Genomic DNA, 18786 nt, shown 5'->3' on the forward strand with positions numbered 1-18786 from the left:
AGAAAAGTCTGAGCTCGGCTGGGATTGAAACAGCACTGTCGGCTCCATTAAATCCCTGATTTAAGAATGAATTGCACTTAAAGTGGAAAGGTTAAGATTAACTAAAGGGTGCTTAAGCTCTCTCTAATCTCACCAGACGCTGTAGCTAGCTAGCTCAGGCTCAGCAGCTGTGCTCGCTGGTTCTCTAAAAAGTGCTATTTCCAAGGCAAAGAAGAAAAACAGAAAGACTGCAGGGTAATAAGCTTCTCTCTCAACAGGGTTTTGCTTATGCTAGAATTTTAAAATAATTTTTAGGGGTGTCTTTTTATTTCTCTCAACTGTCTTGTCTGACTGTCTTTTTCTCAAGTGCCCTAGGCTTCTCCACTGGTCATAAACAAACTTTGCAGGCTTTCGTGTCAGAATAGTTACTCTTTCTCTCTCTCTTAGCTGATGCTATCTGCCAAAGTTATAAAAGAAACCTACAGAAATTCCTGCAAAAGCTTCTCCAAACTTTCTCTTCACATACCCAACACACCAAACAAAGCTCTATTAAAACCAACCAAGCCAAAAGCAACCAAACTACTACAAATCTCTTCTCCGCTCTCTCTCTCTCCATGGACTTGCATCTGAAGCAATGGAGAAACCAGCATGAGTCAGAGCAACAACCTTCTGCAAAGATACCAAAACTTCTCCTTGATCCCCATCATCAACATCAACAACAACAACAGCAACACCCATCTGAGTCTTCTGCTCTCCCTTTGTTTGTACCTGAACCCAACAGCAAAATCAGCAGCAACCTGTCAGCAGTTCCAGATTCAACCACCAGATTTCCCAGTAAGATTTGTATTCCTTTTTCCTTGCACCTTTTTTTTCCCCTTATCTCTTCTTGACAGAGCCTCAGATACTCCCTGGTTTGGAAAGTTTTTGGCATGGTTTACTTACTTGATTTTTGCCTTCTAAATTACCTTTCTAACTTTAAAACTTGTTGGGGTTCACACTTCTCACTTTTTGCCCTTCGGGTTCTTCTTTGGTTTGTTAGGGATGGGAAGTTATTTCAGCTTGGCCCAGTGGCAGGAACTTGAGTTGCAAGCTTTGATCTACAGATACATGTTAGCTGGCGCTACTGTTCCTCCTGAACTCCTCCAACCTATCAAGAAAAGTCTTCTTCACTCTCCTGCATATTTCCTCCACCACCCTCTTCAACACTACTCCCATTACCAGCCAGCTTGTAAGTCATTATTCATCAACTATCCTTCTTCTTGGTACTGTTAAATGTTCAGATCATTTACGTTCGTCATTAGATGCATAAGACTTGGGCACACTGACTCCATGGATTCGTATCAATTAATGTTTAGATTTTGTCTACCCTCCCAAACAGTGGCTTTGTTTCAACTCTCCGTAGGGTTTGGTTGGCTCACCCCACGTTTTAAAAGACTACAGTTTCGTCAAGATCTGATCTCCCAATTTGGGATCTGATCTTGCTTCTATATTTATGAATTGTGTACTTTATCACTTTCTCATTTAATTTATTTTGCCTGTAGCATAAGAAAACTATGTGCTCAAAGAAGTTGGTCCATACCATAAAAATTTTATACTATTATATGTCTACCCAAGAGAATTTAATGAATCCGTTCAAAAAATAAATAGTACGAGTAGTAGTGAACTTTTTGATGAAGAGAAAGAACACGTGTGAACAGTGTTGCAATCAGGGTACTGGGGAAGAGCAGCAATGGATCCAGAGCCAGGCCGGTGCCGGAGAACTGACGGTAAGAAGTGGAGGTGCTCGAGGGACGTGGTGGCCGGCCAGAAGTATTGCGAGCGCCACATGCACCGTGGCCGCAACCGTTCAAGAAAGCCTGTGGAAATGCCCACATCTAGCACCACCGCCAACAATAATGCCACCGCTGCTTTTGGCGGTGCTTCTGGTGCCGGTGTTGGTGCTATTGGATGTGGTGCCCTTAAAGTCACTTCCCCAATTCCCGCTTCACCCTTAGCAGTGGTGGCTAATGGAACTAACAATTTTGGCCTCTCAGGGCCTTCCCCACCCATTGATCTTCTTCACCTTAATCATAGGTAATCTTTCTCCCTGTCTTCTCATTTATTAATAATGATGTTTAGCTACTATTGTTATTAAGGTTGAGTTAATAATGACTATGGGTACTACCCATTATTGGTAATCTACTGGGAAAGCATCCTGCCACATTGATAAGAACAGCTGAGCAACTTAAAAATCGAGGTTTGAATTCCAACCGGAACATGAAGGGAAAAAAAGGAATGGTTTTTCTGGTGGCAATGGTGGAATATGCTAATTGTAAATTGGGAATTGATATTTGTGCTTGTCTTGTATCTAACTCTGAATTGAAAAGTAAGTCTTAAGTTATGTACAAATTTTGATGGCTTATGCAGGAAGATTTCAACTTGAATTAAAGACTATCGTTATGGTAATTTGTTATTATGGTTTAAAGTAGGATGGGATATTTCCATATTTAATATGTCACAAACTCTTGGAAGTTGGAACTTTGGATCCGACAGAATCTTTTTGTTGGGATGTGGTGCTTTCATCTAGTGATATCTCCTTGGTAGGACCCTAATCAAGATCTGACCAATGTAATCTTAAATCTGGGCACTAGCTTTAGATTCTGTACAAACTGACCCCAACCACTTCTTTAGTCTTTTTAACGTGCTTTGCTTATGCTCTAGTACAATATTTTCTTTATTGCGCTCGTTCTTTTTGCTTATTTTTTGCTCTACAATGTTCTTTTATGTCCTGGCAGTTCCTCCAAGTCTAAAAATGAACATAAGGGCCTTTTTGAAGCCCAAAATGAAGTTAATAACCGATCTGATGGTCACATTTTGAGACCTTTTTTTGATGATTGGCCAAGATCCCAACAAGACCCTGACAATACTGGAACAAGTGCAAGCCCGATGAGTTCTGCAACATGCCTCTCCATATCCATGCCCGGAAATTCGTCATCAGATGTGTCGTTGAAGCTGTCTACAGGCAATGTAGACCAACTGGGTCCCCGGGACAGCGAAAGGAATTGGGCCGCCGGATGGGCCACGAACCAGGTGGCTTCGATGGGAGGACCCCTTGCTGAGGCCTTAAGATCATCGACATCTAATTCATCACCTACAAGTGTTCTGCATCAGTTGCCCAGGGGTTCTGCATCTGAAACTAGCTATGTTAACACTTGAATTTAGTAGCTAAATGTTGGTGTTATGTTTCTTTTGATTTCAACTGTTTTAGGCACTCCAAACACCTTTCCGTGTAAATTGCTTGTACCTTGTTTTTGTCATTGTTGAACCAAATTTTCCGCATATGATGTAGTTGTTAATTATAATGTCAGCTGACAGGAGTTACTGTCTGCTATGGTGAGGTTTCCTTGATGACAAAGTTTGCGATAAAACTTTTGAGTATGTGTTTATACTCAATTACCACTTCGTTATGGAATTTATAGCACCACATGCTAAAGACTAAGAGGCCACTAAGTTCCGATCGACTCTCTAAATTCCATTCTACAGAAAATTTTCGAAACGGGTCCGCACTTATCCTCCAGTACTTCCTAAAATTGTATCCACCCCCACAAACCACACCCCCCACCCCACCCAAAAAAAAATAAGAAAAAAAATGCAAAAAATTATAAAAGATTAACATCTACAAAGTGTGACGTGATATTTATTGGATAATAAGGTCAATCTTGCATCCCTATTGCATTAGGATCCTCCATACCTAACACGAATTCAGATGTAACCTCACATTGCTGTAAATAGAATTGTTTATCTTACGGCCAGAAACATTTACAGGCGAGCCACGGGGAAATTGACTATATCGCTCAAAAGATTGCCTTCTAATGCTCCAGATTCTGCTTGTATGCCCATCCTTTTACAGACAATCTACGATGTCTGTGATCGTTTCATCTCCTGGGCAGTGAAACTCCGGATCTTGGAATTATATATTCTCCATAACTTTGGCCAAAATTACGTTGTTCGGTGGGGCAGCTCCTCAAGACAGACTTTTCCAATATCACGTGCATCTGTGATCGAGATAAGTTTAGCCCTCTAAAGGTTCTGATTCTTTCCTGGGTTCCAATTCTTCCACAGCTTCTGCTTCTTCTTCCACTGTCTCAATTTTCTGCACAGGTTCTGGTTTGCCAACCGCTTCTGGTTCATCTTCTACTAATGCATAGACCACTGCTGTTCTACTTGGAGCATACACCAAGAAGGAACGAGGCCGGTCATCATACCATCCTTCCTGCACAAGCCCCCATTAGGTTTTGAGTTAGAAAACCCTTAAAGACAATGGTATGTAGGAAGGGTAAATAGAATTCAGCTATAAATCTGCCATGAATTTCCTTACAGTGCTGAAGTACTCAGCATTATGGTCAAGCCTATTGAAGCCTCCGAATAATGGATCATCTGAATCCAATACAATCTGGAAAGGAACAAAATAAAATGTTAACCATCTCACTGCATACAGCATGACGTTGCTGAAACAATATTTGAAGAATCAAATCCAGATAGAAAATGAATTATCAATGGATCACTGCAATGAATAATCAAGAGGGAAGGTGGGAAACAAATCTTATACCTTGTACTTTCCTGGCTTTAAGCAGCCCACTCGATAATCAAAATAGCTGTTATTCCAGTGAAAGTTGAACACGAAAACTAAGTTGCCTCTTTCAAAGACAATCATCCTATCTCCTTCATTCTTCCTCGATATATATTGGTGCTCAGAAGTCATGAACTGAATAAACAATCAACCATGCATCATTTTTACATTCTAAACCAGTGGAAAGTAAAACTTCTTGGTTATCCAGACAACAGTGTTTGATTTTGGATAAATCTCATTAGATAGAACAGCTGACAATTGTAGAAGACCATGACACGAAAGTATACTACTACAAAATCAAAGGTAAAACTTTGTATTCCATGGAATATACAATAAAGGGAAAGAACTTGTTTAAAATTTGAGTAATCCAATGAATTCTTAATTCTTTTCTTCTGTCTTTTATGTGGATGAGAAAGAATATACTGAAGTGAGAGCAATTCTCACAGGATGTAACGGTGAACCTGAATTTAGGGACTTCTTTTAGTTTTATAGATCCATGACCATGAAACAATATTAAAAGAAAATCATTAATGACAAAATTTGTCAAAAAGGTTCAAGGAATGACTTAAGAAAATTATTGTCTTTCAAAAACAAAACCACTTACAAACAAAAGAATATAATAGACATTTTGCTAATTAACGGAATGTAATCACAGATGTTTACCTCTATCGACATCCACTCATTACTCTCTCAATATTCTCTTCCTCTCCTCTATCATGCTTAACATTCATTCAGTTTCTTTGTTTATTATTCTTTTATTTTAAATTTCCACACATATTTGAGTGTAATAAATCAATCATAGAAAAATAAATAAAATATGCAACACAAATGTATGGTTAAGGCAATCCCATCCATCAGCACACAAGAAACAGCAAAAGAGTTAGCACCATTGATACTTACACCATACTTTGCTTCAAGATGCTGCATTGCCTGATCAAATTCTTGCATCCCACGATACCTTAGATAGTCTGCATCACCCTGTGTGCATATAACCAAATATACCAATGTATTATTGAGGCACATGTACCCACACACACACATAAAGCAGAGACATTTATGCAAAGCAACTGTAAGGATCAATTATACCATAATATATTTGATTATTGATTGTATAATACAAATACATATAAAGCTGCCAGTCGTCAGTTGAAAATCACATAAGTGGCAATGTACTTTTAATAAATTGGAACCCAGGCAAATTATTAATTGAAGCAGAAACTTACAAGATCGAATCTACGTCGACATTTATCGTAACTGCAACTATTCCCAGGAATTACAGAACCATTAGGAAGATGCTGCTCACCCCTTGGAAAATCAATCCACTCTGAACAAAAGAATAATGGTGAAATTATAACACAGCATTTAAGAATTGTACAATTTGATGATAAAGAATGATGAGACATTAATTAGGAAGAGTTGCAACCAGTTGATCTTACCAGGATGTCCAAATTCATTTCCCATGAAATTCAAATATCCTTCTCCACCTAGTCCCATGGTAATAAGCCTAATCATTTTGTGTAATGCTATCCCACGATCTATACGTGGAGTACTTGGTCTATCTAAAGCCATAAAATCATACATATCCTGCAAAAAGGAATTGAAGCTAATGATATAAATACTAAAGCTAAATTGGGCTAGTTATACACATTTTCTCTATTTAAATGAAGAATAAGGTGCACTTTTTATACGTATTTGCTATATGTGGAGAAGCACAAAAACATGAGAAATTATCAAGACTAAAGAAGTATATTCAATCATAAATCAGTTAAACATAGACAAGCAAATAATTAATGAAACATTCAAATTGACACCGTCATTTATAAAATTTAGTAATTTGGAAAACAAAACAATTTTAACTTTGATTGCAGGAAGAAGTAATTAGCAACATATGATATGAATATAATTGCCAATTTCTAATAGCTAGAGGCCAAGGAAAGAAAAGATTTTTATGTAATAGCATTTCCCCAGGCCAGTTAGCTTTCCAACTGTGATGCTCATCAGCATGAATATAAGCAAGAACATATTTAACCTTATCCATCAACCAGAATGCTAATGTTTTGTCACCAACTAGAGCTTGGTCATGACTTTCAGCATAAGCAACACACTTTTCCAACCACCTCCTGTTGGTGAGTGTGTGAATAATGTTGCCCATTTTCCAGTCTTCATCCCTCTTCCTTTATGACATAGCAAGGCAAAACGTAAATACAGTTTAACATCAGATACATTTCATAATAAGATAGTAAAATCAAAGTTATCACATGGTAAAAAGTTTAAAAGTGGATAACTACACACTTAAGAATCTCAATCCATTTATCAGCAATGGCCATTTGCAGACGGTAATCAAATCCCACACCACCGTCCTGGACAGGAAGGCAGAATGTAGGCATTCCGCTAACCTGTAACACAATTGAAAGATTAGCAGAAGTCTGGAAAGAATTACTCTAGTGTTAATTCATTTATTTGTTTTATTCATTATTCAATTGATTTTTCATTACTGATGACAATTTAAGATAGTGGAAGTCTACTTTCAAATATAGTTTCTTTCCAACCTCTTGCTAGAATATTTGGAGAATTTTCAGAATGACTTTGCAAATAGTATATGAAAGTCTGCAACTAAATCACTCCAATAAAAGCATTTTGTCAACTAGATCTTATTACAAATTAATGCTAATATTTCTAATGGGTAAAACATAAATCTCATTTTGTTGTGCTAGTAGCCTATAGGTAAATCCTTGGCACAAAAGATGAAACTTCTGAAACAGCAAGGATATTTTAGGATTTCTAGAGATTCTCATTCTTTCCCTTCTAAAGTTTTTGTAAATTCATTTTTGGCCTTTTTAGTTATTATGCTTTCATAATTCTTGGTCTACAATGAAGGTTAGTTCAATTTGCAACAAGCATTTTAATAATTCTTCAGTTCATTCTGCAGCAGGCAGTACAATATCAAATTCACTTAATTACTACAAGAATAACCTACTTATTCATGGTATATGAATTCAATAGATGCATAAAAAAACTGATGAAGCAGTGGAGAATTAACAAAACATGCAGAATACACAAAAGTGTGGTATGCTTATGCACACACATGTACGTGCCTGCAAACTTTTTCAAAACCATTTATACCCTTAGCACCCACATGCACCATAACAATGTATTGAAACTCCATTCCATTTATTCAATTCAGTGCAACAAATGTTGCTATAATGACTTATATTGAACACCATAATCCTGGGAAGAGATAGATGTACAAGTTGAAGGATGCTCATCATAACTCCAAAAGGAGTTCTAGAACTTACATCTTCACCAATGGTAACAGCCTCAGGATAAAGCCCATGAATCATATCATTAACCAGCATCAAATAAACAACAGCATCCACATCAGTTGCAAATCCGAAGTATTCATTGTAATTTCCAGTAAATGCTACCTACAGCAAGTTCAGGAAAACATATGTTAAGCTGGGTAATGCATTATAAAGATGCAGTGGTTTTAGCCCTCAAGAAAATTGAATTAAGAAACAAGCATAGAAAAATGATGCTTCATACAATTGCGAGAAGCAAAAGTTATATCAGTTCTACTGCTCTATGTGAATACAAAGTCAAAACTTTGGTAATTAGCATCTGAAGATGCAAGTTATTAACACCAAGCAAAATAGAAAATTTCCAACAACTCTCAGGTAATACCTCCAACCCATGATGGGTGTACATCATTGAAGTCACACCATCAAATCTGAAACCATCAAACTTATATTCTTCCAACCACCATCTTGCATTTGAAAGAAGAAACCTTAGTACCTAAAGCAACAAGTAACAATTAATATTTACACACAATAGGATGGGAGGAAGCAAAACTCTTTCAACAAACTATTCTTTAAGAGAAGTTTGGCTAGAAAGTACATACTTCCCAGCTTCCATAGTTAAAAAGGCGAGAATCCCACATCCAGTGGTGACCCCTTGACCCCAAGTGGAAGTAATGACCATCAGTTCCATCAAACATGTTCAATCCATCCAACACGTTATTAGATGCATGGCTGTATTCATCAAACATCAGTAAAATACAAAGATGGCTGAGAAAATTAATCAAAACTTTATGACAAAATTAAAAATTAATTGAAACTTATAGCAAAAGATTGCTTATTTAAGGCAACAGAATAAATACTCAAATAAAAATTTGTTCTACAGCTTAGAAAAGAATTGAACATACAATACATACAGGATAAAATTTGCTTCATAAAAAAATACACTGGGGTACTGTTTGATTCTTTTTTGCAACTAGCTTTAAAAGAATTAAAAATTAAAAATATAATCTTTTCTACTAAAATTCCTCTATCTATAGAACATTATACTAAAACTTTTATTTGCATTTTAGTCTTTGTTCATTTTCAACCCATTATGATTTTGCTTTCTCCCTTTTCAATTTGTTATTTAGCAACTTTTAAGGAACCAAAAGCAGCTAGAAAAAACCAAGTATGAAGAGTAAGAACCAAATAGAGCCTATAATCTCATGGCCATATTTGCGTCAAGCCTACTGGAAGCATGAGCGTAGAGTCAAAGCAGAAAATGACAAGGAGTTGATATTTTCCTTTCTTGTTAAAAAAAGAAATTGGAAAAATAAGTGTGTAAAAAATGTAACAGCTAATAAAGCTGAAGGCGTGTTTAAGGAAATGCAATTCTCCTGCAAATCTAATTATTACCTGTGCACGATATCCATAAGAACAAGTAGACCCAACTCATGAGCCCTATCTATCAGCGACTTAAGATCATCAGGGGTTCCAAAGCGGCTGCTTGGTGCAAAGAAGTTTGTCACGTGATACCTGGAACATGTTAGATAAAACTTACTTGTTAAAAGTAGAAGAGGTTAGCTTCCATAAACAAAACTAAATTCTGAAAAATACTTCTGTTCGCATCCACGGTATAGAAGTTTAGTGCAAGTAAACCAACATAAACAGCAACAAATAGATTGAGCTAACATCATAATGGAGATAATACCCAAAGCTAGCATAATACGAGTGCTCTTGAATAGCCATAATCTGAACAGCATTATATCCAAGTCTTTTAATGCGGGGAAGCACATCATCTCTAAAGTTGGCATATGTGTTAATTATTGGCTCCTGCATCCCAGAATTCACAAGATTAAGTTAACTAGGAAATGGGTTAAATATACCACAATGTCACATGGAAAATAAATACTGAGGGTGTTGGTGGGAAATTTTCTTTGAACTACATTATGCATGAAAATTTAGCTACTTGCAAAAATGAGCAAACTTTACATTTTAATTGGAAAGGAAGCAAAAATTACAAAGTATGTCAGTCTTATATTATATGCACAAACTACTACCACATAGCAAGGCAATGTATAAGACTAAAAGTTGATTGATGCACAATCAACAAAAGGAACTACCAAAAGAAATACTTCAGATAAGCTGTCAGAATCTTTTTCTTGAAAAACGAAAATCTTAAAGCACACTATATTGTTTTTCCTAGACTTTTTCATCATAGCAAAGCAGGTTCGGCCTCGTGGCTGTTATGCCTCTTTTAAGAGAGTTGAGGTCTAAGGTTTGCAATCCCCTCTTCCCCCCCATAGATTTCTTCATATGTTCCAAAAATCACAAAGCGGAATGGTCGTTTCCTACATTGAAGGAGAACACAGATTGTATTTTAGCTACATACAACTTAGCATGTTAAGACTTGAGAACGTTTTAGTATGGCAAGCTTTTGATATATATATACAGACAACTATATTTTAGTAATACCATGTCCTAGGACGTGGACCCAGCCCCTCCATGGGTTTTAGAAGTGGACAAAGAATCCTAATGAAACACATTCCTACCAACTTTCATTTATTGCTTTGTAAGTGCTGTTTAAGACATTTCTAAACACAAAGCAGTTAAACAGAGATCTAAATCAGTAGCTGTTTGGCATTTGCATTATCATTTACTAGTTGTACTAACACTTATTTTTTAGTACAATCCGAATAGAATAATTTCTTTTAAGCAAATAACACCAAAGGTAGGCCATTTATACCTACATTGCTTTCTGTGAGCTTAATTTGATGGGTGTCTCTTTAAGAGAGGCCACTCTCCCATTTGGACAAGGATAAAACAAGCAGTTCCATTTTCAAAATTTCAAAGGCCTTTTCAGACAGCTACACTATTTGATGCAATTTAAAATGTTCAATACAAGCTTAAACTGTTTCTCTTCTTTTTTCTCTGTGTGTGTGTGTGTGTGTTGGGGCGGGGGGGTGTAAAATTGATATTTCAAATTTAATAATATGATGATAGTCCAATGTATTGTCTCAAAAAACTCCTGCTTTACTTTTCCCTCAATGCCTTGCTGGAACACTTCTTCATAGCAAGTCTTGAAAGGCACAATACAAAAATTATGATCCCACACATGATAGCATTTGATGAAGCATTTTCACAAAGTCAAGCTCCTCCTTTAATATTAAATCAACCATACAAATGCAATCGAGCACAAAGACAGTAGAGTTAAAATAACAAATTGCTATGTGAAAGGGAGAAGGGAAATGCATACCGTGCTACTCATTCCAACATGTGACTCATAAATTCTAAGTGATTTTGGTCTCTTTGGCTGGGGATGTTTGAATACATACTTTTCCTGTCACAAATTAAATATGATTAATCATGATAGAAAGTGCAAGAAATTTAAGATAAGACACATATAACAGACTCAACTAAATAAATCATGCTGTGCAGTGATTAAACTTGAACAAGCATGAACGTGATTTAAAAACTGATTTCATATATGGAAGGGAACAAACCAAAATTGTTTTCTTAGAAACTTTTTTTTTTTGAAAAGGGAAACGATCTTAACACAAAGATATAATGGAAAACATTCATCAAAACAACCTCCTTGAATCCTTACTTGAAGATGAATATGAAAATACTTATCTGTTTATATAATTATATATTCTTGTGCAGGCAAGCACACATGCCTTTGCCTATGTATCTTCACACACATGCAGTCATTTTAAAATTATCACAAACACTAGTTAATACTTCTGATTTTACGCAAACTCCACTTTTTCAGCAGCTTATGGTTTGAAAACAATAAGTTATCTAACATTTCCAACAAAATCAAGAGATCAAACAACCACTAAATATACCTCTTCTTGCGGATCATAGTATATGCCACTGTATGGGATTTCACCTGGTGCTTGAACAGAGAACTTGATCCAAGCAGGAATGGAGTCCTTGATCCCGGATGGAGTTTCCATATGAATCTACAATTATATGGTCAACAAGTTAACACCGACACATGGCAAATAGATTAATGACAATTGACATGATCACAACAGTCCACCAGTAAAACAAAATGTTTTTTTTTTTCTGTCTTTTCTTTCTCTCTCTTTGGAAAGGGGTGGCTGGGGGGAGGGGATTAGTTGGAATTGAACTCGGATACCTCGAATAATTTTGTTTGACTTGGAGTCCACCCATTAAATACTTTAATGCCAGCATATACAGCACTCTACAGTCTACACTGACAGGCAGAATTATATTGTATTTTTCTCCATACCATTTGTTCTTGCAAAGTTTCAGAAGAATGATCATGCACTAAGCTCTTTGAAGGATTTTAAATTTGCATAAATGGCCTTATAAGCAGGTTCTATAACATGAGCTTGAAATATTAGAAATTTTTAACATCTAAATTAGTGGAAGGAGCAACATGTAAATTTTGAGATTCTTTAATATCTCGATTACCTTGAAATATTGACCATATATGCATGGAAGAACATGATGAGCATCAATAGAATTTGTAGAGAAGCAAACTGGTAATAGCTGCTGTAATCATCCAGCTTAAAAGAAAATATTGCATGAACTTAAATATGATAATGCCTTCCATGCCTGATTGATACAGCACATTATAAATTCCTCAACCTTCATGTTAACGATAGTAAAAGCAACTGTCTCAGTTCAACTCATATAAACTTGGTAATATTTTTAAAAATATTTAACTCATGTTCAATCAAACTCAGCAACTAGCCTTCTCACACTCCCTATTTTTCTCCTCTTATTCAATGACCACTGTCTCCTATTTTTTCTCTTCATATATTACAAGTTGTACCTATCATATTACAAATTATTTCTAAAACCAGTTTTCTTTATTAAATATGAAGAAAACTGTTAAACTTTTTCAATTATTTAGTAACACACCTTTGCATCATGAATTCTAGTTAAATTAATTATTGTGAAGGTTGTTGACTACGAACCAATGTTAAAATCATATATGAAAATTTTTTATTCAAGAGATAGTTTTGCAAATTAGACATGCAATGGCATCTGCATAGAAAACAGTGTCACTTGAAGGATCCTGGTCCACAGGTCATGACTAAGAGGATAAATAAATTGTTGATTTACAAGGAAAGAGTTATAATTTTTTACAATTTCTTGTCGCTTTGAATCAAAAAAGTGCAAAAAAAAATAGTAAACAAGCAGCATTTAAATGGAAACACAATAACTTTCAAAAGCCAAATTTATAATTCATCTACAGGTAATTTACCTTCACACGAGAACCATGGGGAATTGGTGGTGAACCATCAGCATTATTAGGCAAAAAGATCTCCCAGACGCCAAACTCATTCTGTCAAAAGCCAATTAACTTTTGTAGAGTTAAACAGTAGATGGAAAATAAAAGACACTAGATAAAATTACAGAAGACATCACTGTCAATGTAAATCAACATGTCTTTCTAAGCGTTTAGCACTGTTACCTTCCCTTCTATACTTGACTGCATGGCATGCTAATAATACTTGAATCTGATAATACAATAAATTGTTACATCTTCTGATATTTCATCATAAAAAATGATTATCTTCTTTATTTTTCCATTTGGGCCTTCAAAGTATACCAACTACACCAGACTATACACCTAATCTTTGGTCCATTAAGAAGCTTACTCATGCTCACATATAAATAAAACAATCCATGTCCAAATTCAGATTCAATATTAAGCTAAGTGTTCTAATAATCCAGGCTTAAATAGCCTTAACCTCTTTCAGCTTGTGCCATTTAGAGAAGATTAAGCATTGACTTATGAACAGCTGAGAATGCAAAAACTACAGTTTCCTCAGGCATAAATCTTAAAGCACCTCGATCTGAGCCAGAGAGTTAACACGGGGAGGCCAGAGCTCATTTAATAGCAAAACAAATCATATGGAGTTCATCAACAGATGTAAAATTGTAAGAAGACTGCCTCAAAAACAAAGAGCTGAGTTACTGATATTTTGAGATGTAAGCAGCACCAACTTCATCTGTCACTCCATAACATATTATAGGAGAAGGTTCACAAAGAAACCAAAGAAAATCGCATTCAGAAGCACTTACAAAAGTACTGTCCAATTATCATGTACTTCAATACACTTCAATTTAAATATATCAATTCAATTAAAAAGCAAGCATAGGTAGCAATTTGTTCTTACAGTAAAAAACAAAGCATACCTGACTCATAATATCTGCATTAGGGTTCCAATTGTTAAAATCTCCAATCAGAGCTGCTGACTGAAAAAGAAAATGCTGTAAGATAAGCACAACAATTGAAGTAAAAACAGGACACCTAGATGTTAATAAGATTAAATGGTAAAAGTCTCAAAATGTTAGAATGATGCATAACAAACCTTGGCTCCTGGTGCCCACTCCCTGTAAGTTATTCCTGTCTCACTGAAAGCGATATGACATTATGATCAGAAAGAGCAACATCAACTTATCATATAAAAACTTTGAAGATATAAAACATGATCAGAAATAACATTTTCACTAAAAATTAAAGTCAACAAGATAGCTATTAAGTAACGTAATACAAAGAAAACATAAAGGAAACAAGGACAACACATAAATGACTTAATAAAACATATAAACTCTGGACAAATAAATAAACAAAACGTAAAAAAGCGACACAATGGAGGAAAGGACTAATTATATGGCCTGTCATAACATTTCTCAATTTTTACTTGCACCCAAGAACCAAACACTTATTCCATAATTTGTTGTTGAACCACAAGGAACTTGATTTCATTCTGAGAATAATCTGCCTGAATTTTAAACACATAAAAAGTAAAAGTTCTGGAAAATCATGTGCTCTGATTCCCACACAAATAAATTACAAGAATATTTTAACACTAATTTCACCTAAAGAAAATTGCTTATTTGATAATGAAAACAAATGAAAATTGTTTCTTTGAACAAGAAAGAGTAATAAATCAAAACAAATTACATGTAGTGTAAGCAATGACATGCAAACATGGGAGCTGCAATCAATATGCAAAACTACAACTACCGAAAATGAATCCATGGTAACAACTAGACATCGGGAAGAAAGGTAACCTGCGTGTGAAGCCAAGCTTCTCATAGCCACGAGAAAACACCTCCAAACCACCCTCATACTTATCAATTGCTTCACGCGTTCTTTTGTATTGTGCATACCTGTAATTAGATAAAATTTCGATGGGAATCAAATCTTGACAAATGTTTTAACCTATTCTGGATATAAAGCAGTGCTGCAAAAATAAAATACAGGAAAAAAATGAGAAATTGGATGAGGACAAAAGAAGAATCTGCCTCAACAAAAAAGACAGAAACAGATACTGCTAGATAAACTGCAACAGAGAGATATACATTGAAAAAAAAAAACAAATTGACCATCAAAATTAAGTTGCCATATCAAATGACACCTAAAACAAGCAAGTTAATCAGACGCATTAAATTTTGGCATTTTTAGGATCTTTTTCAGTACTAAGTGTAACTCCTTCCCTGGTGTTCAAATGCACATATAATGACAAGACCATAAGCAGCTTATTGCTTTTGCCATTTAAGCCAGTGGCAGATTAGTAACACACTTTAAAAATCAATCATATGTGATTCAAATACCCAGGAAACAAAAAAAATGCAGAGCTACTTGCTTACTCATCCAACCAGGTAAAACTTGTTGAACAACTAAATAATAGAAATAAAAAACCAAGTGCAACCCTAACATAATGAAAACAAGCACAGAAACATAATTAACTGTGAGTGCTCTTTCAAGTATTGCTCCTCAAAATCATAGAACAATCATGAACAGCTAGTATGAGAAATGAAAAAACAGATTTATTCACTGAGTTCCTATCCACAGTGAACCTCCAACAACCATGGGCAAATCCAGCAAAGTGCTGATAGAGAAACACAGCATGCAGACAACTGCAAGCATGATAGCAAACAAAATTTCAACAACTAGGGAACTAAATCTACAATCATCTTGTTCAGTCCATAGGAGATTCAATATTTCGAATTCAAATTATTGCTCATACAAGTAAACAACAGCAGATTATCGTACCGGTAATCAAGATGTTCACGGAAACCCAACAATGTTGGATCTATTTCATATATTTTCTGTCCTGCACCAGGAGGGGGAATGGATCTTGGTTTTGCTTCACTCTTCTCAGTACTTACTTTCATGTGTAAAGGGACAGATGGCTCCTCGTTACAAGCTTCTTCATCATTATTTGCAAGTGCAGATGGAACAGATTCTTGTTCTTCAACCTCAACCTTCTCATCATCTTCCATTTCATTACCATCTACATCATGAGTTACCTATAAAAAAATCATAAAGAAATCAGAAAGATAAAGTCCACTTCTGTATTTTGAATTGGCTACCTGAAATGAACATCAAAATTAACAGCTAATGGGAAGAAATTCAAATATGAAAACCAAGAACATACCATTCCCTAACCTTATTCTACAGCCAATTATGTGTTTTATAATAATTTTCTTCCAAAAGAATTATAGTTCCAAATAACAACCACAAGTCTTCAAGGAACAAGTCAAAACTGTTTTAGAGAACCAACAAGCTTTAATGACATCAACTCCATCTCAAAATGTCATTTCTCAATATGCTCCTATGAACTCATGAAAATTCAAATGCACTCAATCTAAAACTAGAAGTGTAATATTTCCAGACATAAAAAATTACACAGTCTGCATAATTCTCTGTACGTTGAATCACAGACCTGTGGATCATCTGAAATAGTGCTAGGACTTTCCAATTGACCAGTCAAGGATGAAGAACCATCACCCTGACCACCGGGAGCAAGCACTTTCTCAGATGCTGTAACGGTTAAGGATGAGGAGTCTGAATCATAAGAAGACTTTTGCGCAAAGATCTTCCCTACAAGCAAGCATGAAATCAGCTCTCCACATACTCCAAAGCAAATTACTATAAAAGCAGTCACCAGCCATAGAGAGTTCCAACAGCTTAAAATTACACTAACAAATACAAATCCATCTTCATTAGAGAGGAAGACAAATCAAAAACAAGGATCATGTGGACATGCTTAGAAAACAAATTGAATTATCCCAATACAACATTGTATAAGGCTGATAATGCAACAAGTTATACACCTATAGCATTGTCAAAGGTAAAGATTTATTTTCAGCTGTATAATTTCAAGCTCAAAACTAAGTACCCTTAGTCCCTAACTGCAAAACTAAAGCATTCCGTTCCACAGAAGTTTTTCTGCTATTAGACTACAATCATCCTTTTTACAATTACACTTTCACATTAACCTTCCTTAGATTTGCAATAATTACTTCTTCATTTCAAAATCAGAATCTTCTGCATGGCAATTTTTTTTTACCGCCATGAATTCAGCTGTAACATTTTGAATCATCCTAATCAGTTCTTTGACAATCCACTTTTTTTATCAATGATAACGCTAATAATAAATCAACGTTCGCGAATGCGTAAATCGAAGAAAATCTAACTGTCTATAGTTAATTATAATTTTCATAAGTACAACGACATCGTATTCGAACTCATTTCGTTTCTTACGTTGGGATCATACTATAACTCGAACTCTTTAATTTAAAAAAAAAAAGAGAAAAGATAAATCAAACATCGCAGTTCACTAGTTTGAGTTATTGAGTAATAAAATTTGCTAAAGGTATCCAAGCACTGTTCCATCAACAACTTTTTTCTTATCCAAAAAATGGAATACAAGATTAGATTACTTAAATAACACCTAGAAGAAGTAAAGAAAGTTCGAGCTGAATAAAAAATATGCAAGAGAGATAGATAGATTGAAAGAGAGAGAATCCTATTTCCAAAAAGGGGAAAAAAATAAAGAAAGCGTAAAAGTATAAAAGAGAAAAGAGAGAATACGAGAAAACTGATCCTTCTTCAACAAAAGAGAGAAACTGCTACTCCTACGATCGTCATTGAAGCTTGACTGACTGAACCTGTACACTGAAGGCACACAAGATAACCGTATAGCAGATACACCGTAAACCATTACTTCTTTTCCGCGATTTTTTTCTGTTTGGAAAGCAAGAAAAGTTGAGAAAATAATAAAAGACCGATCCAAAAAGAGAGAGAAGAAGAGATGAGAAGAGGAGAAGATTTCGGCAATGAGAGTTCCAAAGCCCACCGAGAGTGGCGTGAGTGAAAGAGAAAAAGAAAAAAAAATCCTACGTTTAAATTTTTTTTTAAAATTTTGGAATGAAGTGAAATATATTGGAAGTGCTACGTGTGCCGTGGAGAATTGCATGGGGATGGGTGTGGGTGATAGACTCGGAACGTGGGACCCACACCAAAATCATTCTCGGCCGTCCATCTCACTTACTGCGCGTTCTTTGGACTTTTCATCAGATTGGCACTTATGGCCCGCCACGTGGATCCTGTTCTTCATAAATTGTGTTGTAAGCAGAAGAAGAGATCAGGATCGAACGGCTGGTGAAACGTATGGCTGTCAAATATCTACATAATATTCTTTTTAATCTTTTTCCTTTTTTAGTTTCTCTCTCACAAGCCACAAGTTGAGAAAAGGTAGTATTACTCCTATCAAATAAAATCCTCCTTTTAACTCTAACATCTCAGCATTTATGATTTGATCTTTTTCGGGTAATTGTATTATTTACCAAAACAATTGGCTCAAAATTAAATTTCCACAAATGCAAATAAGTGGCAAGTATTTGTTAAAGGGTTAATCCCTATTTCGTAATGTAGGGTGGTAAGTAAGGCATTAACATTTTTTTTTAATTTGATTTTTATAAATATACACGACTAAACATACTATCTTACTTGTGAGGAGGGATCAAGTTATATTGGTATTAAATTAATTTATACACATAATGTTTCAAGTTAATCTAATATACATATCACATCTATCATATATATTATTTCTTTAACATATAATTTACCAATCAAATTTTTCT

At 35.3% G+C, this 18786-nt stretch overlaps 2 protein-coding genes across 4 annotated transcripts; one reads left to right on the forward strand and one right to left on the reverse strand.

Moving 5' to 3' along the window:
- The first annotated feature begins 395 nt into the window (after positions 1 to 395).
- On the forward strand, positions 396 to 3394 carry LOC18598179 (growth-regulating factor 3). 3 transcript variants are annotated; one of them, XM_018121622.2, is made up of 4 exons: positions 396 to 813; positions 1019 to 1207; positions 1677 to 2052; positions 2862 to 3394. In XM_018121622.2, the coding sequence occupies exons 1-4, from the start codon at positions 594 to 596 to the stop codon at positions 3172 to 3174; spliced, it is 1098 nt and encodes a 365-aa protein (XP_017977111.1). In that variant the 5' UTR covers positions 396 to 593; the 3' UTR covers positions 3175 to 3394. The 3 variants fall into 3 exon arrangements, with proteins under 3 accessions (XP_017977111.1, XP_007027645.2, XP_007027646.2); XM_007027583.3 differs by having other exon boundaries at positions 1689 to 2052; positions 2754 to 3394; XM_007027584.3 differs by having other exon boundaries at positions 397 to 813; positions 2754 to 3394.
- Positions 3395 to 3633: 239 nt separating this feature from the next.
- On the reverse strand, positions 3634 to 18055 carry LOC18598180 (1,4-alpha-glucan-branching enzyme 2-2, chloroplastic/amyloplastic-like). The gene is made up of 22 exons (XM_007027585.3): positions 17735 to 18055; positions 16584 to 16741; positions 15911 to 16167; positions 14926 to 15024; positions 14220 to 14262; positions 14044 to 14103; positions 13106 to 13186; positions 11712 to 11828; positions 11120 to 11203; positions 9575 to 9696; positions 9280 to 9399; positions 8487 to 8616; positions 8270 to 8380; positions 7885 to 8013; positions 6881 to 6984; positions 6618 to 6762; positions 6025 to 6172; positions 5812 to 5912; positions 5489 to 5566; positions 4568 to 4723; positions 4337 to 4411; positions 3634 to 4231 (listed from the first exon to the last, which is right to left on the reverse strand). Exons 1-22 carry the CDS (start codon positions 17862 to 17864, stop codon positions 4031 to 4033), a joined length of 2649 nt encoding a protein of 882 aa, XP_007027647.3. The 5' UTR covers positions 17865 to 18055; the 3' UTR covers positions 3634 to 4030.
- Between the last annotated feature and the right edge of the window lie 731 nt (positions 18056 to 18786).

Source organism: Theobroma cacao, chromosome 5 (assembly GCF_053813885.1).
Source record: "Theobroma cacao isolate CCN51 chromosome 5, ASM5381388v1, whole genome shotgun sequence".
NCBI classification, from domain to species: Eukaryota; Viridiplantae; Streptophyta; class Magnoliopsida; order Malvales; family Malvaceae; genus Theobroma; species Theobroma cacao.